Below are 27,130 nucleotides of genomic sequence, written 5' to 3'. Positions count from 1 at the left end.
TGTGCTACATTAAAATTTGTGTTGATGAAACATGAGTGCTGTTCTACAGGATACATATTTCTAAGTTTTATTTAGGAAGTAATATGTAAAGTGTTATCATGAGTTCAGAAGCAAAGGATGATGTCTATTTCTGAAGCTTTTTTAGTAATAAAATAAAATGAGCATTTTTTATTTTAAAAACTATTCTCACAAAATTTTTTTCTTGACCCACTTGAATTGTAGCTTTTTGCTTACTCATTAGAGCATTTCTGAGTTACCGAATACATCCACCCACTCATCCACCCCATGCATCCACCCACCCACCTAAGCATCCACCCACCCATCCATCCACCCATCCATCCATCCACCCATCCATCCATCCAAACTTCCACTGAATGGGTCTTGCTTGACCACAAACTAGGCGCTGCCCAGGACAGGCACTGATGGCATCACTTATCAGTAGCTTAGGGAAGTGTTGGTTCTATAGTCCTTCTCCTCCCCTTGTTTCGATTTCTGTCTGTGTCACCCAAATGTTCTGGGCTGATATCCCGTCCAAATGCTCTCCCGTTCCCTGCAGATGCCCCCAAGCCTCCCACAGAGGACACCTATCTCAGGTTTGATGAGTACGGGAGCACAGGGCGGCCCAGAAGATCAGCTGGAAAGTCACAGAAGGGCCTCAACGTGGAGACCCTTGTGGTAGCAGACAAGAAAATGGTGGACAAGCACGGCAAGGCCAACGTCACCACATACATCCTCACGGTCATGAACATGGTAAGGGAGGCTGTGGGACTCCCACCCTCCCTGCTCTCCAGCACCCCTGGACAGCGGAGGATTCCCTTGTGTGGGCTCAATAGCAAATGTAGCCACGTGGTTTTATCAGAAAAAAAATTGAGTTTTGAGGAAATTGGCTTCATTGTACATGTATTTGGTAAAATTAAAGCCTTTATACATATAAATATTTTTCATAAGTTTTCCCCCTCCCGTTTTGGCAGTTTTCAGATTTGTGTATGTCTGCCTTCAATTGTTCCAACAGGTTTCCAGCCTGTTTAAAGACGGGACCATTGGAAGTGATATAAACATCGTGGTGGTGAGCCTCATTCTTCTGGAACAGGAACCTGTAAGCGGCAAACTTCACTGATTCCTTCATTCCGGATACACTTGTTAAATAAACACCTAGCACGTGCCAGTCACGTACTTACTGGTCGTTCAAATTCACAAATGTGCTGACCTTACCCTCAAGGAAAGTACAGTCTAGCAGGGTTGTGTATTCAAATAACTAAAACATCACAAAATAATTATTTATATATAAATGTATATAATATATGCACGTATATACAGTGACACATAAATTATGATTAAATAGGCATGTATACTATAAATACAAGTATAAAATATAAACCTTACATTATATATAACAATATAAATGTTATATAGACTTCATAAGGAAGGAGCATTTGATAATAAATATAAGGGTTAATTGGATTTTACAAGTTGGATATGCTGAGTATTAGCAGGTATATGCAAAAGGGCATTTGAAAAATATACTGAAACAAAGTCATCGGAAAATCCCAGTAGTAAGCCGACTGTCTCCAGCAGCATCTTGGGCACCCCAGAGATAAACGAGGGATGTTGAACTGCCCCCGAATCGACCACAACAATGTGCAAGACAAAGGCAGAGGGCAAATTGTAAAGTTAGCACATACACTACAGTGCTAAATGGCAGCTGCTCACCGCTTTGCAGTGTTTTGATGTTAAAACTGTGTTTTTCTGAGGTGGGGATTACCAATTCGCAGATTGTCGTCAAAGTCCCAGGTGCCCTTTTATCTGCGTCTACAGCCCCAGTAATGAATGTATAAAGCAGGGAGTCAGAGAGGAGACCTAACTGCCCAGGTGTGCAGAGCTGCAGAGGTCACAATTTGCCAAAAGGTTCTCAGACTTTCCAAAAGGCAGAAAGGGTGTGTGCTGTTTGGGAGGCACCTTTGTCTTTGACCTCCAACCTACACTTCGCTCAAGGACACGGAAGCCAGCAGCAGCCTAATTCACTCTAACTGGAGAGCTGCTTGCTCTAAAAACCCTGACCTTGACCCAAGTTGATAATTTTAAGCAATCGTTTTGACAAATTATTATTTTGAGGGTAGGTTCTACCTTTCTCTTTAGAATCTTGTAATTATTTGTTTCTTCATCCATGCAGTGAGCTTTCATTTGATTGGTTGGTTGATTGATCGTAACCTGTGACATACCAAGCCCTTTACTGGAAATTCTGAGACAGTGGTAACTAACCCATACTCATTACCTTCTCAGGCTCTGTTGAAGAGGCTTTGGACTTTATCACCATTAATTTATAATTATGTTCTAAAAGTTATAATACTTTTGTAAAGGTGTAACTAGCAAGACATACACAAAGATGTACCTAGACAGTCAGGTTATTGGTTATAGAAGTATCATATGATTGGCCATCAGCTACACCACTGGATCTCTGTAGTTACTTTAAACATCGTGAGCATTTACCCAAAATAGTTTTAGTTTTTTCCTTTTCTTTTCTTTTTTTTTTTTTTTTTTTTTTACCAGTTGTCATCACCCTTAGCTCAGGTTTTTTCCTCTCCCTAGAAACAGGCTGTTTCTCTGTTTGCCTGTAGAAATGGGACGATTCAACGTTCTCATCTCTGTGACAGATTCACACTCTGATTTATGTGGGTTTCCCACAGGGAGGATTGTCGATCAACCATCACGCAGACCAGTCTTTGAATAGTTTTTGTCAGTGGCAGTCTGCCCTCATTGGGAAGAACGGCAAGAGGCATGACCACGCCATCTTACTCACAGGATTTGATATTTGCTCCTGGAAGAATGAACCGTGTGACACTTTAGGTATGGTATGAGCAGATACGTTGCACACACCCCTTAGCTGAAAACACAGTATGGCTTCTATTGGGTGGGCAGCCCTTATGATCACTAATAAGGAGACCTGATATTTAAATTGTGGGTGGAATATCCTCGCTGGACCCTCTGGTGAATGTTGTTCTATTTAACTGAACTCAGCATGGAGTTTCTTTTTGTATTTTTCTTTATCAACTTTACTGATGCTCATTGAGGCATGGGGTAAGTTCTTTAACTGGACGAGCTGTGATTTATTCCATAAGCATCACGACTGCAGCACTGGGTAGCTGAAGTGGGTTTGATTGGTCTCCATGGTATTTAACTGTGTTCCTTGGCAGCAGTGTCTCCTTTAGAAAGTTACTTGACCTTTGAAGGACTCGGGTCTCCTGTATTTGTTCAAGACATTGAGTAAGCACTAAATCCTTTACATCTGTAGTGTATTTTCTCATGTATTCCACTGTATGCAGTAGGAATTCAACAAGCATTTTAATGAATGGAGGGTAGATCAGTACTTACAGTGGGGGTGAGGGTGGTGATGGTGCTGCCCATGATGTGTGCCCCTGTGCTAGGTGACGCCAGGTGACCTCACATCTTGACTGCAAGGTGAGTGTAGTCCATTCATTCCCAAGTGTGTGTTTAATACTAACTGGTCATGGGGACTCAAAACTGGGAGGAAAAACATTTACCACCATTGTGTCGTGCAAGAGGCAATCCAGGACTGATTTTATAACTGCTCTCGGGAGGAAGTAGTTTTTGAAACAGGAATATTTATCACATTATAGTGAATAGGGTAGAAAAGTGAATTTGATCTATTCACATTATTTAGCCACTCTGATGTTATATACTTTAGAAATAAACCAGAATGTGTGTTTTCTTAGAAGATAAACCTTGAGCCTTGGTGCTGACACTCCTGTCAAATGGACATTTTGCAATGGTTTAGTTATCATTTCAGCAGATGCTCTGACCCAAGCAGTAAACTTAGAAAAGGCAAATAAATGTTCTGTGGTGCACTACCCTATATGTAAAATGAGAATTACAGTATTCAGACCGACTTCACAGGGTTTGGGAGGACCGATTGATGATGATATCCTAAGAAAAAAGGAAATATCAAATTCTGCATTCATCTATTTGGACAGGAGAGAGTGTTTTCCTGCCCCCCACCCCCAAACCCATGAATGCATTAAACCAAAACTGTACAGAACCTTTTGAGGACATAAATGATGAGGTGCCTGTGTGAGTTCCCTGTGGACTAATTTGAAACTGGTATTCAACAGGGTTCGCCCCCATCAGCGGAATGTGCAGTAAGTACCGGAGTTGCACCATCAATGAGGACACGGGGCTTGGCCTGGCCTTCACCATCGCTCACGAGTCAGGGCACAAGTAAGTGACTTCATATGAAAGCTGGTTGGGTGATTCATTGGCATTGATCTAAGTAGAGTAATTAGGGTAAATCTTGTGTAAATCCTAGAATAGTGACTGACTATATAAGAAGGGCTCCGTGAAGGTCATCGTTGACGTTGCTCTTTTCAAACAGCGTTCAGTGACCCCACAGAAATGGGCTGCAGATAATCTGACAGCTCCTCTAGTCACTTAGGCATTTGTTCATTTTCTTCCATCTTCTGCTGAAGGTAGTTTTGGCTTGTTATACTAAGGCAATATTCATGGGGACGTGCAAATTCCCAGAATATAATGGCATGCTAATGGTTTAAGACTTTTGATGCATATTCTAGATATTCTTTTACTTGGCATCATTGCATGCATTTAATATTTTTTAACTGCTATCAGTAAATCTTTCTTTTGTGAGAATATAGTTAGAAATGAGGTATCAGAAACCCAAGAGAAATGAAATGAATTCATTTTACGAGGCACGTAATCTGGAGTGGATACAATTCTATGGTGAATTTTCCAACATTATTTGAGCAACAGCATCCACATTGGTATAAGCATACTGCTTTGCAAAATGGCTAGTTCAAGGGCAAGCTCTCTGGATGTATGAGTTTAGGATGGTTTCTGTGTGTGCCTTGTATTCAGCATTTATATTGAATGCTCATTTTCTGAGCATCCAATTAATTTCTGACTTAAGAGCCAATGCCATCTATTCCACAACTATAATTTGTGTTTGAGATTTTGGTGTTAGTGTCTCATGAGCTAAATGTATTATCTCTAGGAAATTTGAGTCTTGATCATTACTGTTAGCTAACAGTTACCCAGAATTTTACGTATATGCCAACTGCTCTCCAAGAAAGATGTGAATGAACCAATTTTACTGTGAATGGTGGTGGTACAAAATAGCCATTAGGCACAAGACCCTTTGGATAGAGCAGGAAATAAAATGATCTATGAATGTCAAACGTATGTGTAAATTTGTTTCAAATGAACGGGTCCGAGTGAACAAGTCTCTCACCTTTCAAATTACTGGCCATTAAACAATTTAGTCATCCTTGGTTATGAGCTAAAATTAACCAAAATCAAAATCTAACATTTTAGTAAGGAAAAGCAGAGACATTCTCCAGATGGAGTGAGGAGAGAACGGTCACAATTAGAAGAAAGAACAGATATAAAAATAAAACATACATACTCACGTTCTAAGTAACATAACCTTATACAGGTAAATTTTAAAACAGACATTTCATGAGATTTTGATGTGGTTTTTGACACTTGCTAAAGAAAATGTGTATTTTCTAAAATGCTGCTAAATTGAAATAAATCAGAAATTTTAACATTTGTAAGTTCAAAATTCAGTTTAAACTTGGTTTTCTTATGTCCATAAAACTCCAGTGAAGTGCTAATTTAATTATCATTTCCTCGATTTTTACTCTTTTCTCTGGTACTTCATATAGAAATTTCCCTCTGCTTTTGACTTTCACCAATATATTTAATAAGGGTGTCTTCTAGTTTCCTGGTTCGGTATAACGAAGAGCTGAATAGGGCAAAGCTGAGGAGGAGAAAATGCTTTCCCTGAGTACATGTTGAATTTAATAAATACTTATTTATGAATTTGTCACCTCTAACTAGCTGGGGTGTTTGCTGATAAGATCCCGGTATACAGCCATCTGGTATGGTCTGCCTGATAAATTGGGAGCAAATGCTAGAAAAATGGCTAGTTTTAGACATGAGTCACAACAGAATCCTATTTATGCTTATACTTATTAGTTTACATTATATTATAATATATTATTTGGTATAGGCTACCCTCAAAGGATAACTATTAATAAGAATATATCAGAATAACATGTTTCTTTCCACAGGAATCATATCTCCCTCATAAAGATATGTTCTTCAGAGGCAAATTATGCTCCTTTAAATAATTAGGTTAAGAACCATCTAAATTAATGATAAAATTGATATCTGTCTACCCTCTGCCTCCCGAGAACCACTAAAAGCTTCTTTGTGTTCTGAATATTTTGGAGACAACAAACAACAGTTATTCTCCTACCCTCCACAACTTTAGTATGGCTGAAGTCAGCTGTCTTTATGGTGTATGTATCACGTATGGGTGTATACATTACAGTCATATTGATTCTGCCCGTCAGGAGATTTGGGAACAATTTAGGTGTAATGTACATGATTCCTAGGGAGTAAACCACCTGAAGTTATTTTTACATTGTAATCGCTAGATCCTTCTGTGGTCAAATGGGACTAATCCAAGTTTTCTCATACAGTGCATTCAAAAGAAGTCTTTTATATGCCTTCACTAGATGGGTTCAACCACTACTTTTTAAAGATGCTTGTGATTTAAGGGAGTTTGGTTATGGTAGAGTTTGTGAGTTCAGTTAATAAACAGGTCGTCATTAGAAGTTTATGTGTCCCGCTTGCTTTACAAATGAACAGTCCATAAGCAACTCACAATCAGCTTCTCCCTGTACCTACCCCTCCTCACTCTGAACTTCCCTCCACAGTTCCACAGCTGGTGGCAAGGAAGAAATGTTGCTATTTGAAATAAAAGAATTTCACTCTCTCGCCACTTCAGCTTAGCTTAAAACTCTGGGCCCAAATCTCCTCATTCTTAAAATAGATGGCACGTATGCCACTCTTTGATTTTTCTGGCCAAGACATACTCTAACAAAGGACTTGTCATTCTTTAAAGTCTTCCCCATGAATTTCGCAACACCGTGTGGCAGTTCGTTTTTGTCCTTCCCTGTCCGTTCAGTCTTGACGGCTCTGCCTCTCACTTGGGCTTGTTGGTCGTCACTGCACCCTTTTCCTCCTCTGGCTATAATCGGAGAGACGGGGTGTTCACAGAGGCTTTGTTGTCACGGTTGTTGCTCTGCCACAGCTTCGGCATGATTCACGACGGAGAAGGCAACCCCTGCAGGAAGGCCGAGGGCAACATCATGTCTCCCACGCTGACCGGAAACAACGGGGTGTTCTCATGGTCTTCGTGCAGCCGGCAGTATCTCAAGAAATTCCTCAGGTAAGACGGGCCAGAGCCAGGGCTGCTCCGGTTTGGAGTGTGCCAGCCAGCAGTGTTCAATAGCTGTGAAAGCAAAGACGCAGTGGGAATAGCTGTTCACCTTCCAGTGCACAGAAAGGCTGACAGACTCCGATGGTGATGGTGATATTGTCATTGTTGAAAAAACAGATTAAAAGCCTAATACTGTGCTGTATACTCACCCCATGATGCCTCCTTCAATCCTCACAGCAATCCTTTTATCTCCTCGTTCTAGAGTTGAGGAAATGGAGTCTTGGGAGGATAATTGTGTTGCTTAAGGCCCTGCAGCTGGTGAGTTGCAGACGTAAGACACACTTAGGTCTGTTACGACCCCAAGATTTGTGCTTATCCTCTTTCTCCTCCATGACCTCCAGAGATCGCTAGATATAAATTGTTCTATTTTATTACTAGTTACTGTTGTTAATCCCTTACTGTGTCTAATTTATAAACTTTGTCATAGGTATGGATGTGTAGGGAAAAGCATAGTATATATACGTAAGGTTCAGTATTATCCGTGGTTTCAGGCATCCACTGGGGGTCTTGGAACACATCTCTCACAGATAAGAGGGGGGTTACTGTACTTTTTTTTTTACCTGTACAACTGCATGTTACCTACAAGTGCTTACAGAACTAGCAATGTGCACAGCACAGGCAGAGCTGACTAAGTGTTGAGATGCCTGACAAATGACATCCCAAATGATAGTGAAAACTCAACAAAACTTTTGCTAATAATAAGCTTTGTCACGTAGATTTTTTTTAGTCTTAAATCTATGATTCGGGGCCTGAAGTGATCGTTTCTATCTCACATGGGGATAAATATTATAAATCCAGGTCAACTCAATACGCAGAGTGGAGCCTAAATAGGTCACACTTGTTCATATGGAAAATAATACAATAATTAATAAATAATAATACAAAAATAAATTCTGCTTCACATCCTCACAGCTGCAAACCTACTTTTGACCTGTGCTGTAGATAGAATTTCCATCATTCCTGTGATACAGTTAAATGGTTTTGCATGATAATGGTAACAGCAGCGGCAGCTAACTTGGAATGCTGACTATGCTGTGTTACACCCTTTCCTTTTCTTGCTGATCTGTGTAAGGACCTGCATGGGAGTCAGGGTCAGAAGCGAGATGTCTGAGAGTCGTATGGTTGACTAGGACGCCATATGTTTGGCACCAAAGTTACATGTAACCACCATGCTGTTGTTAACCCGTCACGGACATCATGGTTTAACTAAGTCAACGGAGATACCGCGCTTTCTGGGAATATCACTTCCATTAAGACTGATTTTTCTTAAGGCTGCTTTTGGTTCTTGTTTGTTTGGTTTTTTGTCAGCGCATCCTTCAGGGAAATTGTTCTGCCTTAGGCCCCCATGTGTTTTTTTCTCCTGACTTCTTTCAAAAACCTCATTCATTTTTTCACTTGTAAAGGTCACTTGAGGTGAAGTATTTCTTTGACTGCTACCCCATTATCTGTAAAAAATACATAGCATGAGTTTCAGCTCCATGAAGACAGGCACCCTCTCCCTGTCCGCTTCACTCTGTGCCTGTAGCAATTAGCATATTGCTTCCGCAGAGCAGGCCCTCCATAAAAATCTGTTGGATATTGTTGAACAAGATGACTGGGGAACTTTTTCAAGTGTGATGACCTTTCCCGTCTCTCAGCTGGCCAAGCCAGGTCTCCCCAGGGCTCTAACTTCAGTACCACATGAAACCCCTTAGGGAGGTATCAATTTCATCTTCTTAGGACAAAACTCACCATTTGGAATAAATATACATTTTAACTGTACGCACATACCTATTTCTCTAGCCGTCATGTGTCTCTTCCCATGAATGCATTTAGAGGTGTGTTATTTTGAGTGGCAGATCGCAGCTAAGCAAGACAATTAATAAGGATGTGTTGTTGCTGCAGTACACCGCAGGCTGGGTGTCTGGTGGATGAGCCCAAGCAAGCAGGACAGTATAAATATCCGGACAAACTACCAGGACAGATTTATGATGCCGACACACAGTGCAAGTGGCAATTTGGAGCAAAAGCCAAGTTATGCAGCCTTGGTTTTGTGAAGGTATGTTTGCTCACGATTGGAAACTTACATTAAGATCCTGCAATGTGTCTGTGTACCTAACCAAAGTATAAACATTTAGTTTGCTAAGGCCAAGGGTTAGAGTCTGGGGTATCTCAAAAATGTCAGTTGTTTGGCATGATGATTAAGTAGCAATTTTACCGTCAGTGAATTGCCCAGTCTTATCCCTCTAGACCATGCCTGGTTTTAGTACATCTGACTTGCATCCTTGAAAGGACATTCCTCTGCTGTAGACGAAGATTTTTGTCACAAGTAGTAAATCTGCGTTCAATAGCTTTACCTCCTGCTCATCTCTGTTTTTTGCATCATTGTGTTCATGTTCTCTTTTAATGTGTGGTATGTTTGGAATAATCGCCCCCAAAAATACATACAGGTGCCTTTTACATGATACAAAAATACTTTATGGCGGCCAACTTTTTTGATATGTAAAATTCAAGGTGTATCTTGAACAATCTCAAGATATTTGTCAAGTCTTTCATTCGATATTGTGAGAAAGATAGATGGGAAAAGGCAAAAGTCAAGGGAGTAGGAATGGGAGAAACACTGTTCCAGTTGGTCAAAACCACATCACTGACAATCTCAACCTCACTGAAAAAGTAGATGCCTTTCTAAACTGGTGTATTGGGAGTACCCAAAGAGTAGCATGGAAATCCTAGGTCTGGGTGCTGGGGAATTATGGATTTTATAGCTCATTTTCCTTGCTCTGTTCTCACTATTACTCTTTCTAGTCCTTTTATCTTCTGCCTCTTCCTCTTTCTCCACCCACACACCGTACCATCACCATCATCACCACCATCATCACCATCACCACCACCATCATCACCACCATCACCATCATCACCACCACCATCACTACCATCATCACCATCGCCATCATCACCACCACCATTACCACCACCACCACCATCATTACCAACAGCACCACCACCACCACCCTTACCAACAGCACCATCACCATCACCACCAACAGCAGCAGCAGCACCACCACCACCACCATTACCAACAGCACCACCACCATCGTGATTACCACCAGCAGCACCGCCGCCACCCCCCAGTATCACCACTTCCTTACCATTTACCACCATCACCTTCAGCAGTTGCTGAGTGAGTCTCTGCTCCACACAAAGCATTCTACTTGGACTTCTTTTATTTTTCTTCAACCTCCACAAAAACCTTTGAAGTGAGAGTTATCACTGCTCCAGTTATCACCTGGAGCTCAGAGAATGTATTTAATTTGCCCAAAGTCACAAAACTTTTAAATATGGTGCCTAAACAAAATGCATCACCCACACTGATGTTAAGCTCCCTCCTCTCTGTTAGTTAATAGCAGTGTTTCCTAAACCAAAATCATTAACATTAACATTCAGTCATTAACAATGACCTTCATTAGTTATGTTGTATCTCTTTTTTATTATCCACTTGTTGCTTTTTTATAAAACAACTCACTTAAAAAATATAAATTCAGACCTAGGAAATAATAACCATTAAATCACAGGTTTCATATGAGATTACATATTTTTCTAATACAATTTAAATGTGTAACTATGAGAAAAGTTGACACATATACCTTTTGGTGTGTCCTCCATGGTACATGGGCCTATATGATATATATAAATTAATAAATATATAACTATTTCAAATTGCCCATTAAATTGATGTATTTGGCAGAATTAAGTGGCAATTCTCTTTGTTGAAAATGGTTGCTATATCTGCCTCCTGGTTACTTCATTCTTAAAAGACTCACTAACTTATTCATTACTCAAATATTTATAAAGCACTTACTATGCAGTAAATGCACAGTTGGTAATGAGGTTGATTTTCTTTAGAAATGTAAAGAAAGTTTCCAGAATGACTGCCATTCCTTCAGGATTATACATTCAACAAGCATTTGTGGGGCTCCTGTTCTGTGTCAGACAGTGCACAGGGCTTAAACAAGCATTCTTAAAAATATAGATCTTTTTTCTAAAAACACCATATTTTGAAAGACAGAATCTCAGTGTTGTGGTCTTCCCTGGGAAGCAGAGCAAAAGGAAATGGAAATTCCAGACTAGAGGAGTGAATAAAATAAGAGAAGACACATGCCCTGACCGGGTGGCTTGGTTGGTTGGGGCATTGTTCCGTACACCAAAAAGTTGCATGTTCAGTCCCCAGCCATGCACATTCCTAGGTTGTGGGTTTGATCCCTGTAGGGGCGCACACCTGTCAGGGTCTCTGTCTCTGTCTCTCTTTTCCTCCCTTCTTCTCTCTGAAATCAATCAGTCAATATATCCTTGGGTGAGTATTTTTAAAAAAGAAAACCATAAGGAAAGGCATGGAGATGGGAAAGCCTGGCAGGGCGGGGAGATCTGACTGAGAGAGATCATTGAAGGTGACCATGAGGTAGAGAGGTAGGGCTGGTAGGTCGGTCCTGAATGTGGAATACACCCCCACACCCGTCATCTGCCATCGATGACCTTTGGTATTATTCCCAAGCCTACGTACAACTTCAACATGACTACGTCTCTGGGGATCATAAATAGGTCCCTGCGAGGCCCTAATAGGAGGGGTCCTGTTCATCCTGTTGGTCACAACAGGCTAGACCAGCTCCAGCAACCCAAGAAAAGCATGAGGTTTCTGTTCCGGGTCTCCGTTGTCCTATCATTATGTTCCCTTTCTGACCTTTTCTCCTTACCACCTGTTTTTTTTCCTCTGTATCTCCTGGAAGGACAGTTTTACATAGTGTTTAGAAGTAACAAAAAATGGAAAAAATAAAAGATCATTTTAAAAAATTGATTTAATCTTTATTGTGTTTTTTCCATTACCATTTAGTCCCCCCAGCAATCACCATGCTGTTGTCCATGCCCATGAGTCCTTTTTCCTTTTTTCTCAATCCCTCCACCCCCCTCCTCCTCTCTACCCCCAATAGCTGTCATCCTGCTCTCCGTCTAACAAAGTGTCCTCTCAAACCAGCAGGTGCAGTGTACCAGCATCATCTAGAACTTGGTAGAAATGCAAATGCTCAGGTCTCCTCCCAGGCCTGGAGAATAAGAACCTTTGGGTGTGGGGCCTGCCAGTCTGTGCTTGAACGTGGGCTCCAGGTCATCCTCATGCACGCTCAGGATGGAGGGCTACTGCATTAGACAATCTTAAATTTGAGACACACACACAAACACTCCGGCATTTGGAGTTAGACCTGAGTTTAAAACCTTATTCCACCCCTTCCCAGAACCCTGGGCAAATGACTCCACCGTTCTCAGTTTTCACGTTCACACTTGTGAGGTGAGCCTAATAATTCTTCCCTGGTCATTGCGAGGATTAATCTTTCGGTGTAGCTGCAGCACTCCATAAATAATAAGGGTTTTCTACTTGCCGCCTGCTCCGTCCCCAGTAGCATCATCACCGTCATGTCTGGCTGTCCTCACAGTGGCCTCCTGTCAAAGGGGCGGGGGCTGGCTACTGTTATCACCTGTCCTGTCTTTCCTCCTCTCCAGGCCTCAAAGGTTGTCTCTTCATCCCGTCAGGCTGCGTATCTGTTTCCTTTCACAGTGTCCGAGAAAATGAGTAAATGTGGGTAACAGTTGCACAGTTTGGGGCCGACCTGAAGGAGGGAGAACTTGCATTTGATGACTGACTAAGTACTTACTAAATGCTTACCGACACAGTGAGTGATTCAGTCTTTTGCCAGAATGCCCCAAGCTGTATGAAAAGCTGACCAGTACCTCCGTGCTGGCTGTTTTACTGTGTAGGAATGAGCAGCCCATACTGTGCCTCAGGAGCCAGCACAGTTGCTGTATGTAGCAGGAGCTCGATAAATGTTCATTTATAGCCACACCAAGAGGGTTTGAAGCAGAATGGGAATTATGGGGAAGGTCCTTGAATTCTCCTGAGTATTTTCAGGCTCATCACCTCAGAGAGTGTTCCCTTCAAAGGAAATGGCATGCTGAATATAGTAGGGTAGGCATATATTTCTTCTTTCAGAAATTGGACATTGGAACCAAAGAATAGAGAATAAAAAGTAACTTCCTAGCCCTGGCTGGTGTGGCTCAGTTGGTTGGAGTATCATCCTGTAGCTAAAAGGTTGTGGGTTCAATTCCAGGTCAGGGCACATGCCTAGGTTGCGGGTTTGGTTCCCTGGTCTGGGTGCATAGGGGAGGCAACCAATCGATGCTTCTCTCTTGCATTGATGTTTCTCTCTCTCCTTCTCTGTCTCTAAAAGCAATGAAAAACTGTCCTTGTGTGAGGATCAAAAAAAAAAAAAAAGAGTAACTTCCTAGTATGTAAATCACAGCTACTTTGTAATCCACTAAATTCACTACATCACATTTCAACTTCTATTAACTTCCCCGTGGACTTGTGTTCCAACCAGGATGATGCCCTGCTCTCCTATCTGCAAGCCTTTGCATACGTGCTCTTCATCTGGAAAGCTGCACAGTCACCCGTGTGACAAATATCTAATCATTTTCTTGCTGTTGTTAAAGATGCAGCTCAAGTGTTATCCCCTCAAGGAGATCTAAACATTCTTTTCTCTGGGCTCCATCTCCACCCTGTACGTCACCATCAAAACCTGTGACACTGTATTACAACTGTCTGTGAAGACCTCTTGCCCCAGTAGGTGGGTAGTGTCTGCAGCACCGAGCCTGCACCTGACATATTAGCAAATCCTCAGTAGTTAGTTATTGAGTTTTCAGTGATAACCGAAGAAAACATTTTTTAGCACTCCCATTTTCATGAAGTGGAGGATTTGGCCTCTGTCCACTTCTCATCTCTCCTCAAGGAAGTGGGAGTGACTTATCTGGGAGAAAGAGAGGAGTCAAAGGTGAATCAGCGATTTATTGATCGAGATTCTAGCAGTATGGAGGAGTTGTAAAGTGAGCTGGGGAAGGCTGGACACAGAAGAGGTCTGACGGGAGAGGCAGATGGAGAATTTTGTTTTGGATGTGTTAAGTTTGAGATGCTTTATAAAATTTGATTTGCAAGGGCCATTAGCATGTCAGGCTTTAACTTAAAGGGACATCTGTCCTTTGGAATACAACTGGAGAGCACAGCCAAGCAGTGACAGGACAGAATAATGTATGACATTGAGACTCTTTTCTCAAAAATCACATCCAGGCAACAGGAGACCTCGAAGTCTCTGTGGGTCTTTCTTTTTCCCTTAAATTATGACTTAAGTCTAGGGAATTATAGATAAGGAAAAGTTAGTTGTGTATGCTGGAAAAAAGAGGGAAGAACCAGCAAAAAAGTATACACTCTCATTTCTGCTTACTTTGAAAGGGACCATGTAGTTGGCTATAATTACGTTTGACTTCTGTACTTCACCGCAAAAGAAATAACATGTTAGTACGGCCTGCCTTATTTCACTCTGGAGTCCCTGTGTTTCGTGTTTTGCTTTATTTCCCTAGTCTTCTCCAGCTGCCCCTTTCTCTTAGCCTGTGGCTTGGCGGTGACTGTGGAATCGGGGCCTCCCCACTCCAGCCTGCCCCGGCGTCATTCTGGCGACTGCCACGTAGCCGATGGGTGTGCGTTACGGCTTTCTTCTGGCTGTAAGAAGGAAAACAACTTAATTCTGAAGGCCTTTCTCACTGTGGTTTTCATTGTTTCGACGGTCACATCCCACTCTCCCATATTGATGGAGACTGTTCTTTCCCCCCATGAACTTGTCCCCATCAGGCCCAGGGCGGCACCGTAGGGTGGCACACAGAGACGAGGACCTGAGGCACGGTGTTCCTTGTGCTTTTCAGTACTGTCAGTGGCAGATCCACTTCCATGGGGAACATCTACATACCGTGTCCTCCGAGCTGTTTGGAGCTTCGGAAATGGCATGTGTGGTACAAGTAGTGTCCTGAATACAGTTTCTTCGAGGTGGTGCCAGGGTGTTATGGTCTGCAAGAGCAGACCCGCTGCCCCGATCTCTGATTTCCCTGCATTTTCTTTTCTCAGTCCTGTGGGAAACTTTCAGTGAAATATTTCTAAGCATGTTCTTGCCATATTTTCTAACCATGAACTCTATGTTAGCTGAAATGCTTGGGGAATTGGGTGCCCAGTTAATTAGATTTTCAGGGTTTCAACAAGTTATCACAAAAGTCAGTTTGTTTCCTCCTTGGTTGTTAATATTTATCCCAAAATGCATGTATTCACACCTCTACCATAGTAAATAGAATGTAGCAAACAAAATGGAGTCACTTTGACACTTCACGGTTTTTGACATTCCATTAGCGAGGTCATTCTGAACAGCAGCGTCAATTGTGTGAGCCAGAAGGAATCTGCTTCAGTTCCCTTACTTTGTAAATCAGCGACTGAGGCCTGGAGAATTGAGCGCTTTCTACCCTCTGTTGATGGCAAATCTGGGTCCAGAGCCGTGGTCAAGGATCTGCACTCTGGAATCAGGCCGTTGGAGTCCGGCTTTGCCGCTTGGCAGCCGTGTGACTTCCCTGCGCTGCATGTGTCAGTAGCTTCCTCACTGTCCTCATCCCAGTGAGTTTTTATGAGGAACTGGTTTAGTGTTCAGCGTGAAACGGTGTCAGTAATGGTATTAGTTTCCTGTGGCTGCTGTGATAAATTTCCATGATCTTAGTGGGTTAAAACCACACATATTTGCTTTTTTGAAGGTCTGGAGGCAGCCATCTGACCTGACATGTGTCTCATGGGGCTCAGATCAGGTGCCGGCAGGGTTGTGATCCTTCTGGAGGCTCCAGAAGAGAAGCCATTTTCTTGCCTTCCCGAGCTTCCAGAGGCCTCCTGAATTCCTCGGCGCATGGCCCCTGTCTCCACCTTCAAAGGCAGCAACATCCCCAGGTCTTCCTCACACTGTCATCTCCCTTGTTCTCTTCCGCCTTCCTCTTCCCCAGTTAAGGACCCTTGTGATTACCTTGGGCCCTTCTGGAAAATTTAAGGTAGTCTCCCTGTCTCAAGGAGAACTGACTAGCAATCTTAATTCTTTTTTTTTTTTTAAAGATTTTATTTATTTATCTTCAGAGAGAGGGGAAAGGAGGGAGAGAAACATCAATGTGTGATTGCCTCTCACACACCCTCCACTGGGGACCTGGCCCACAACCCAGGCATGTGCCCTGTCTGGGAAACGAACAGTGACCTTTCAGTTCACAGGCCAGCACTCCATCCACTGAGCCACACCAGCCAGGGCGGCAACCATAATTCTATCTGTAATGTTAACTCTTCTTTGCTGTATAACCTCACATATTTAGTTCCCAGGGATTAGGAGGATATGGTCATGGGGGGGGGGTGCATTATCCTGCGTACTACAGTCTAGCATGGGAGGGTTTTTTTGTAGGTCTAGTGTGAGAATTAAATTGTCTCAATGGTTGAAAATTAATACAAGATAAAGAAGGTAATGGCAGTGAAAATTTACATCCTTTATCCTGAGAACAAGCCTGCAGGAGCAAGTGCTAATTCGATCACTATTTCACAGAGGAAGAGACTGCGCAACAAGGCTTCTATGACATGTCCATAGGGCATGCGACCCAGAATTCCAGGACGAGGATTTGACTTGGGCTTTACATCAGTCTTGGCCTGTTCTCCTTTGCTGGCTGCTATGTTGTTGTTGTTTTTGTTGTTATTAGAAACCAGATCTCTTAGTCTCAAGACAGATGGTCTTTCACTTAACTATTATTACCTCCCAGTCTTTCCTAAACATCCATGAACATGTGGGTAGTGTAGAGACTTCATTGCTTAGAACATACTCCTGGTTACCTGGCTACTACCAACTTCACATGCCTCTGCTTTCTAGCTACTGTCTCCTTCTGGCCACCTCAAAATGTACTATGTATAAAAAGCTTTGGATGTTTTTGTGTTTATTGTACCATTATCCTTATGAGTTCCTTCTTTCCTTTCAGGACATTTGCAAGTCACTTTGGTGCCATCGAGTGGGCCACAGGTGTGAGACCAAGTTTATGCCTGCAGCAGAAGGGACCGTTTGTGGCTTGAGTATGGTAAACTGCATACTTGTTAGGTTTTTAGTCTAGAAACTTGATGGAGCGTAGAACCTAAACTCTTTGTGCTGCGACCTCAGAATGGAATGCCTTCACTGCGAATATTTTCTGACTTCTCTTTAAATTAACCAGCATTATCTAGCAGCTATTCTAAATCTCAGTGCTAGCAAAACCTTGTTGGCTCAATTCTTTAAGAAATTTTTTTTTGTTTTTGCCTTTATTTTCCATTTTTAGATGGAGCTTTGGGTCAAGATATTTCTCTTTCAATGAGCTGGTAGGTTTCACTGTATACTGTTCATGTTTTAAACTTGATTCAGTATTGAAAGGCCTCAGGGAGCAGATGGCCCTTTGAGTTGCAAAGAAAAGACTGTCCCTCCATACAAGGCCTCTCCTCATGACCCCCAGGACCCATCGTGGAGCCCGTGACGTGCCCAGTAGAGTCCGGTCACGTGTAGCGACACCTGTGGAAGAATAAGCCGCATCTGCATCCACAGTGTACCAGAGCGTCTGCTTGCTGGCCAGTGTCTGCCACCCTGTGGACCACTCCCATCAGGGAAGATCATGGGAGATTTTTGTGTTTTGCGTGAAGAACTCTCACGTACTAGTTTCTGTTTTTCTTCCCCTTTCCCAGTGGAATCTGGAGGGAAAGATGCAATTGAAGTACAGCAAATGATCCAGATTGGGGGCTTCCTTTGAAAGACCAACACAGGGGAGCGATGAATGACGAAAGAGCATATGATACCACGGGATTTCTTTATCTCTGCTGCTGGCTCTCCCGAGGGCAGCACAACCTGCAGAGAAGAATTGGTCATTGAAAGCGAATTCGATTCCACAGTAGTTTCCCGCCAACTACATATCAGAGACAGAAAGCTCTGGGGACACACAGATGAATAAAATCAGTTTTATCTCTTCAAGAACTCACAATCTAGTGAGCAAACCTGTGCAGAAGCCAATAACTCGAACTTTTTTCATAAACGTACCTTCTTTAAGCACAGAATTGCTACTGGGGCCCACATGCATGAGAAATGCGTCTTACTCGGGATTAGGCATGCCGTCAGAATGCACTGCGATGAGTGGGCGCACCAAGGCGGACATTGGAGTTTGAATCAAGTGCTTCAGTTGAATGAGAGAGAGAGACGTTCAGCGACGGAGTACCAACAGAGGCAAGGATAGGACACACACGATGAAATGTGCCAAGAAACGCTTTCTGATATTTGTTAAGTCATGTATTCAGCATCTCTTACAAGATCTGAAATTTTTAACTCTAAAGAAAATGGACATTTAAAAATGGAGGCATTTACACGCACGTTTTAATTAGACATGCCTGTCTTAGGAAACCCCAGCACGGACTCTCCTGGGAAGCCCGCATCGGACTGCTTCTGCTGTGACGACACAGGCAATGAGTTAACTGAGTGACTGAAAATAAAGCTACTGCTCAAGTCATTTATATCTTTAACGCATCAAAACTGAGAACTTGAAACTTGTCATAGGTATTTTTGTCATTAAGAAAGCAACAGCATTAAACCTAAGAGGGATGTACAAGAAAAGACTGATATAATAAATGAGGAAAATAAGTGCACTCTGGCATAGGTCTCAGGTTTGTTACATGAACGAACACCTCCATGATCTAGTTCTGGGGGATAAAATGGCCCTGGATTGGACTCCGGCTCACATAACACGAGGCAAGTCATGCCAGGAGTGAGAACACAGACGTCCTAATGCTACCTTCCACACCCGCTACTTTAGAAGACCAGACTATGGGTATTCCGAGGTCTGTCTAGAAAGTGTCCAGCCATGTCATAGGGAGAATGGAGACATTTGTTGAAGAAGATACGAGATATGAGAAACATTGCACGTAGGACAGTGACGTCCCCTTCAAAGTAGGCACCTTGGGACCTCACACAGTTCTCCCAATCACCATCAGCTGCCCTGTTGTACTTTCCTGAATCTCACTGACAGTCTGAAATCTCTTCCCTTTCAAAGGAGACTTTAGTTTTGGGAAGAGTCAGAAAGAAATTGTAGGGTGCCAGATCTGGGCTATAGAGGGACTGAGTCACCTGGATGATTTGATGTTTTGCCATAAAACTCTGCACAAGATGTGATGCGTGAGTGGGCACATTGTCCTGATGAAGCTGCCAATCACCAGTTGCCCATAGCTGCGGCCTTCTGAATCATCTGAATAGTTTCCGCCGAGGAATGTTTAAGCGTAACACAAAATTTGATGCAGATTTGTTGCTCTACTCGCTCAGTCATTTTGAATGTGATGGCTACACAGTGTACATGCTCATTCAACGGCATCTACCACCCCCACTGACTAGTACAGGGAAGTCGTCATTGTCCACTCATGCACATTCCAGTCCACTCTCCTTGGCTGCCAGGTTACAACCATGTCATGCAAACCGTTCTTGTTACATTAAAAATGGCTGGACTTTTTCTGGACAGACCTCATATACACTGGGAGAAAGCCCTCAACTGTCAGGCCACCCTCACTAGAAAGAATTCGATAAATTTCACCCATCATCCCTGCAGTAAAATGATTCCTCATTCACATAGATGGTTTTCAGAGTCTCCCTTCACTGGGGGATATAATTGGCTATGTATTGGACTGCGAACTCCAGGAGGTCAGGGCCGTGTCTTACTCAGGCTTTATTCCGAGGGTCTTGCCAAGCAGCAGCTACTCCATGTTTTATTTATTTCTCCATAACAGACCCAGCTGAATCCTCCCCCATCTTTCTCTAGTCCCTCCCTTGTCCTTCAGGGATGGTTGTACGATGAATGCTCAGTATGTGTGGGAGGGTGTGAAAGCCACATCCAGGTTATGTGTGCAAGGAAAGAAAGCCTTTTGTTCTTGCTCTCTATCATAAAAGACATTTGCCCACCTCATGGCTATTCAATCTGAAATTAGAAGCAGTGCTAGGAATACATCTGTGTGGAGAGAAAAAGTTACATATGTATCTGTTTTATATTGGGTTGGCCAAAAAGTTCATTTGGTTTTTTTGTAAGATGGCTCTTGGAGAGCATAGTTGTCTTTAATTTCATTTGAAACAATTTTGTTAGATTGTATTGTGACAGCTGTCATATCAGCTTGCATTTAAAAAAAACACTTATCAAAATGGCTGAACTTTTGAGTAGCTATTTTAATATTAAAGAAAATACACAATATTTTTGGCATATTATGCTTCATTATTTCAAGGTAAAAACACACAGAAGAGGATTTGTGCAGTGTACGGAGAAGGTGCTGTGACTGATCTAATGTGTTAAAAGTGGTTCGCAAAGTTTCATGCTGGAGATTTCTCACTGGACGATGCCCCATGGTCAGGCAGACCAATTGAAGTTGGTAGCGATCAAATCAGGACATTAATTGGGAACAATCAACATTATACCACATGGGGAGATGGCTAACACACTCAAAATACCCAAATCAATAAAGTTATTGATGAAAATGAACAATGTGTCTTTTATTTTACAGGAAAAACCATTCAGACATTTTGGCCAACCCAATATTTATGTGTTCTGTGTAAAATTGTATATATACATGTGTATTATGCATGTATGGGTATGTATTCCTATGTGTTTCCTATTCCTATACAAATTGAAAAACCCAGAGGAGACTTTCAGTACTAAGATGAATAGTAGAATTAAATTAAGTCAAAATAATTGAAGAGTTGTAACAGATCTAAAAACCACATTTCTAAAAAAAAAAAAAAGGAAGAAAGAAATTAGATCAGAGTTCAGATACCATGGCGGGCAATTTGCCTCTGAGGTGAAAAGTCTGTGAGTCTCTGGGTCCTGTTTAGCAGTCTGGACTGCGGAGTTTAAATCCAGCCCCAGCTAGGTGTGTAGCTGCTTGGGTAGATGTGTGACCCTGAGCAAGTTAGTTTCCCTTTGCTAGATTTCTCTCATCCACAAAAGTTATTAACCCTCCACGCTGTGTGAGGGTTGCATTAGATACTGCGCACGAAGTCCTCCCTCCTTCCCCTGCCTGCACCACTGGGCACGCACAAGCAACTTCATACACTGGGGCTGTGGTGGTGGTCGTTGGCTATTGTTGCTATTTTGTATCAGCCACTGAGCCCTGTCCAGGAGGAACCGGAGACCCCAGGCAGGGAAGAGTCAGGTTCCTACTGGTGGTGGACAAAATCTGCAAATGATCCATTGCTCCCCCACCACTCGAAGTCCTCAACCACGTGGTATGATTTCGTGCAAGCTCTGAAATGGCGGTTAATCCAAGGGAGAGAAAAATTACACACAGAAGAATTCATCATTTTGTGGCAAGAATGTGAAGACGGGAAGCAGTGTGTTGACCTAGACAAAGTGCACTAGCAACACAATAAACAGCCACAGGCCAAACATATCACGGAGGGGGGGAGGAGTGAAGATTTGAAAATCAAATCTCCCCGTGATTCTGCACCTGACGCCCCTCTCCTCGGAGGACCCTGGCGCAGCCCACACTCCAGCCCTTTGGATCTGACTGCAGAGCCCTTCCGAAAAGGATGCAGTTCTGTGCAGAACTGGCCCATAATAAAGGCACCACAGGAAGGGAGCCACTACCAGGGGCTAATCAACCCCCACGGACAGATATGACCAGCGAAACCTGGGATACTAAGACAAGAAGGTTAGCACAGAAAACCGTTCTCTCCCTGACTTGAGCAGACCACTGACAAATGGAAGCCCCAAAGCTAATTGGTAAAAGATACTCAGTGTTCCAAGTCACCCGAGGGTCTTTGGTAGGGACCTTCTATACACACAGAATGGTGATGTCTAATAGCCCAGCGTGAGTGGCCTGAAAGCTGTTGAATTTTATAAGAAATGCTCTATAGGTGGAATAAGCAAAAACGGATGCATAGTTGTATTTGTTTTCACAGTGAGACAAACATCCAGAATAATGAGTTCTGTTACTATCTTAAAAACTGGTTCTCCTCGAGTGCACGATCCAAATTGCTCTCGACGCAGCATTGTTCCTAATCGTCCAGGGAGGCTCCGTTGTCATGTTTCTGCTCTGACTCGCTCGGCTGCTGGGTGGGATCTCGTCTGAACCTTTCACCTCCACAGCGCACAAAGCATCTGCTGGTGACAGACGCCCCTTCTCTCTAGATGTTAGCTTTTCAAAATGCACACGGTCACTGCAGACCAAGCCACTGTTCATACAGCACAGCCAGCACAGGAGTTCCGTCAGGGTGTCCTGCCTTCTCCCACTTGCCAACAGACTCGTTTTTCCTGTTCCTGTGCAGGTGTCTGCATCCCCCTGCCCTTTCCCAGGTGGTTTCTGACAGCAGACATGTCGCATGTTCTTTCCCCAGTGGTGTCGGCAAGGCCAGTGTGTGAAGTTCGGGGAGCACGGGCCCCGGCCCATCCACGGCCAGTGGTCTGCCTGGACAAAGTGGTCGGAGTGTTCCCGCACCTGTGGTGGAGGAGTCAAGTACCAAGAGAGACACTGCAACAACCCCAAGTAAGGCTCCTGCAGGAAGTTGGTGTTTGTAAGGCATTGACCTTCCGCCGGTAACATGCTGGTTTGGTTTTGTTTTTAAGGGTGGCTTTCTTGTCTCTGGTTCATAGCCGTCAAGTAGGGTTTTACTGTTGCATGTGAGGGTGGGGTGCACCGGGGTGGGAGGAGGCATGGTGGGCAGAAACGGAATGCCAGCAGAGGCGCTATTCCACGCGTGAATGTGGTAACCAAGGGCTCCTGTAATGGTAGCAATGGTCCGAGCCGCTTTCACAATCCGAATGAGGGCTGCACAGCCCCTCCACCCGACTGTGAGACTGTGGAGCCCAGAGGCTTGGCTGGAGGCTGCACCGCTCTCACACGGACGGGCTGGAGAGAGTATGCTGATGTCTGCCTTGCAGGAGTGTCCATCAGCAGGGGTGGGTGGATCTGCCTGACTTTTCAAGAGAAACCAGAAATCTAAAAAAAAGTTGTGTGAAATTTCCCAATATTTAAAATATTGATGACAAATTCAATTTCCTTAAAAAAAAAAAAAACACTGTGAGGAGTAATCAGAACATCTGTGCATTGCAACTGGCCCGTGATCCCCTGTGGGCACCCTCTGGTCTGGTCCTGGGGGTCTGACTCCATTCTGTGCTGTGGAAGAAGGGGCTTCGCTGCTGCTGTCATCGGCTCTGATTCCCACAGGGACCGCAGGTGTATTTCCTGATTGGCGTGGTTATGCAGAAAGAGCCCAGGTGCGGGAGACAGGAAGAGATGATTCCGCACGTTTGGCCTGCCACTTATTAACTGTGCGGCTTTGGGGAGGTCACATGAGCTTTGAGCGTGGGTTCGTGTATGTGGAATGGAGGCGATAGCACTCACCTCTGGAGGTTTGGGTAGGATTAAAAATCTCAGCTGCAGAATGTCCGACTCACTGAGGAGCATCCAACAGCCCATCCACAGAGGTTCTGGGGTCCATCTAGTTTTTACCCTTTCACCTTAAATCTCACTAGGAACACAGGGTTATCAGAGGACCATCCCTCAGAAGCAGTGGGAGAGGCCTTACTAAAGAACCCAGACTTTGGAGGATGGCATGGAGTGAGGAGAATGTGATGGGAAGTTGGAAAACAGTGGAGTTGATTTCACAACATAACCTCAGTGGTGGCGTGGCGCGGGAGCTAAGAATACAGACCTCATCCCAATAGCCTGGGTTTGCCTCCCGACCCCGCTTCCCAGTTCTGTGGCCATAGACAACGTGCTCTGCTGCTCTAGGTTCCTCATTTGCAAAAATGAGGTAAAGATACTACCTCTGTCAACTGAGTAAATATTTGCAAAGTGCTTTTGTAAGTGCCTGGCAGGTTGCAAACATTGCATAAATGTGTGGTAGATTGAGAAGTAAAATAAATAATGAAACTAGAGCCCAAGCAAATTTTGAGACAAATTATACTTTATGAGAGTGAGCAGGCTGAGCCGGATCAAAAGGCCGATTTGTTCCAAAATGCAAGGGAGGGTGGGGAGATATACTAACCATGGTTTCTTAGGTGGCCTTTGGGGTATCTCAGGCTAACGTAGGATTTCTCAACTTCAGCACTATTAACGTGTTAAGCTGGGAAACGTTTTTTGGTGTCAGGGTTGGTCCTGTGTGTGGCAGAATATTTAGTAGCATCCCTAGCCTTGCCCCACTAGATGCCAGTAGGATGACTCACACCCCTCCCCCCCCCACCCGTGCCTCCAAGTTGTGACAATGAAAAATGTCTCCAGACGTTGCCAAATGTCCTATAGGGGGCAGAGTCATCCGCAGTCAAGACTGGCTACTATACTCAGACCCAGTAACTATGTATAATGGGGCAGAGGTTTGTGATACTTGTACAATGTATGTCAGATTTTTAAAACCACCCTCCTCTACTTTGAATGTAGCCCTTGCCTTGGATGGAATTGTTAAAATTCATTGTATTACGTTTCGTTTTTGCAGCATGTTTCATGGATCTGGTTTTCATACATCACAACATTTTACCATCTTGATATTTTCCCAAGAAAGAAATAGATTGCCTAATTTACTAGCCCCGCTGGTAGAGTACGTGAATGACACCCCCGAGATTTCAGTGAAACTCTCTCCCGTGTCTGCGGGGTTGAGAGCTCTCGTTGGAATAGGGCATTGCTCATGGAAATATCATATTGTAACTTTAGAGATGCCTAATAGAAGAATTAATCACTAAAGTAGTTCCACGTGGTGCAGTTTGAATTTTAAACAAGATGAAGGCTAATCATGGTGCTGTTTGCTTTGATTAAGCTTGAAGTCACAAATAAAACAAGTCAGTGATCGGCTATCCCAGGCCAATTGAATAAGTTGTTCTCTGTTCTTAGTTCACTTCATTGCAGCACAACTGTTTTTTTCTCCCTGTTTCAAGTTACTGATTTCTTTCTTCCTTCAGTTTAAACATTTGTTCTGTTCACATCACTCAGCCTGGCCATTTTTATTTTTTCATGTGAAAGCAGTGTGAGCTTTTTATTTCACACGATGATGGCTTTCCCAGAACATATTTTTGTTTCATAAAAAATGAATTATTCCTGGCTGATTCGTGGCTTTATATCAAGCTTTCCAGCTTCACGAGAGTTTACAGCTTATCTGGTCCTGGAACGGCCAGGCCCAGGTACACATGGCCCTTCTTATTTTTCCCACGTCTGCCACAGACCTTTTTAATTGATGCAGCTTCATTTTCTACTGAGCCCTCAGGAGCCTTCTCCAAACACTTTCCAGGCACTTGCTCCCAATCAGGTTAGAATGGATACATAACTTGCAACCTGTTGTCTAATCCAGTTATTTTACAAGTGGGTGACGGGGCGGCAGAGGGTCCCATGCACAGCGGCAGTCCTCACTCAGGTCACCAAGCTGGTGGTGAGCGAGTGAGACCAAGGGCCCACTGTCTAATCCTCTGATATTTGTCCTGGGTCCCTTACTATTAAATTATTACACTTCAGAGAGCCTGGGCAAATTCCTATAAACTCTGTTTAAGAAAGCAGTGAAATTAAAATCGTGAAAAGGAAACACATGAAGGTATTCTGGAACTTCCCTAAGATGTGAGTCCCTTTGAGAAGGAATAATATGCCACTAGAATCAGAAGAGTGATTGATTCAAATCTCTGGCTCTTTTCCCAACCAGTAATTTCCAGGCTCAGCTGATTATCAGAATCACCAAGTGTACTTTAAAAGACTGATTTCTGGATCTTCCCCATCACATGTTCTTATGAGGAATGACGGGGAGGGGCCCAGGAGGGTGCAGGTGTTTTTAGCAGAGTTCCCCAAGTGGCCCTAATATCAGCTGCCCAGCCAATGTTATAATCATTTATAGGGAGGGTCTGATAAATTACACAGAAGCAATTTATGGGTATACTTTATAACAGTCTAATATAAACATGAAATCATGTGCCTAGATATTTGTCTTCTGACTGTTTATATTTTTGTTTTTAATCTTCAAGAACTTATTATACCAAGGGATGCCATAGTAGAATTTTCTGTTAGTTTATCCAAACACTCACATTCGTAGCTCCAGAAAAATTCACCTGTATTTGAGGAGTTGATGGAAACATCCAAATTCTTGTTGGTCATTAAAAATAGAAAGCATTTAAAAATAGTTGTGATTTATTTGTGCTAACTGGGCCCTAGACTCTGCCCTAAATTCTTTACAAATATTGTCTCAGTTAATTGTCACAATTGCCCCCACTTTACAGATTAGGAAGTTAAATAAAATTGCCTAAAGGTAAGCTGGAAAGAGGCAGAGAATAGTTAAATCCAGATCTGCCTCATTGGAAAAGGCCTGCCCCAGGACCGATGGGCGTTCCTTTCTTCCTCCTCTTTGCCGGGTCCTATTGCTGCACTCAGGTGCAGGCGGAGCAGAGTAGGCAAAGAACCCCGGGGAGTCCAGAGATGGGAGTTCAGCTCGGCTCTCTTCTAGCTGTGTGGCCTCCATGCAGCAAGTTGTGTGAGACGGCTATATGAGTCTTGAGGTCTTTCCCACGTCACAGTTTCTGAGTTGAAAAAGTAACACATGTGGTCCTCTTTCACTTTATTGCATTTACATCGTCTAAATGAGGGTTATGTGTAAAACCTCAGGGAGTCTCACACTGAGGAAGTTTGACGTATGCCTTGGAAAGATGACCAGGCATGGGAAGACTGTCAGAGGGCACTTGCAAGTTTTTCTAAGTGCCTTTTAGATAACGATTTAAGAAGTTCTCGGGGATTTGATCTAGCACAGTGACTGTGGGTTGTTTAAGTAGTTGCTCCAGAATGTTTTGAAATAGCAGAAAAACCTTATTCTGGAATCATGGCACTTGTTTCTGTTGAATCCATTGTAGCATGGAGTTATAGGAGGATTTGGTAAAATATGCTGAAGCAGTTCCAGGGTTGTTTTA

At 43.2% G+C, this 27,130-nt stretch overlaps 1 protein-coding gene across 1 annotated transcript in view; it reads left to right on the top strand.

Moving 5' to 3' along the window:
* ADAMTS18 (ADAM metallopeptidase with thrombospondin type 1 motif 18) overlaps positions 1-27,130 on the top strand; it is a 126,386-nt gene that overhangs the window by 60,873 nt on the left and 38,383 nt on the right. Inside the window, exons 5-12 of the mRNA XM_053916222.1 lie at positions 557-750; positions 1,013-1,096; positions 2,685-2,844; positions 4,128-4,233; positions 7,130-7,267; positions 9,203-9,356; positions 17,201-17,296; positions 22,597-22,745. Of these exons, the coding sequence (XP_053772197.1) occupies positions 557-750; positions 1,013-1,096; positions 2,685-2,844; positions 4,128-4,233; positions 7,130-7,267; positions 9,203-9,356; positions 17,201-17,296; positions 22,597-22,745 (1,081 nt within the window). The remainder of the gene's footprint in view (positions 1-556; positions 751-1,012; positions 1,097-2,684; positions 2,845-4,127; positions 4,234-7,129; positions 7,268-9,202; positions 9,357-17,200; positions 17,297-22,596; positions 22,746-27,130) is intronic.

The sequence above is a fragment of the Desmodus rotundus genome, chromosome 12 (genome assembly GCF_022682495.2).
Source record: "Desmodus rotundus isolate HL8 chromosome 12, HLdesRot8A.1, whole genome shotgun sequence".
Classification (NCBI taxonomy): Eukaryota; Metazoa; Chordata; class Mammalia; order Chiroptera; family Phyllostomidae; genus Desmodus; species Desmodus rotundus.
The sequence above is the reverse complement of the archived record's forward strand: the minus strand, read 5'-3'. Positions and strand labels throughout refer to the sequence as shown.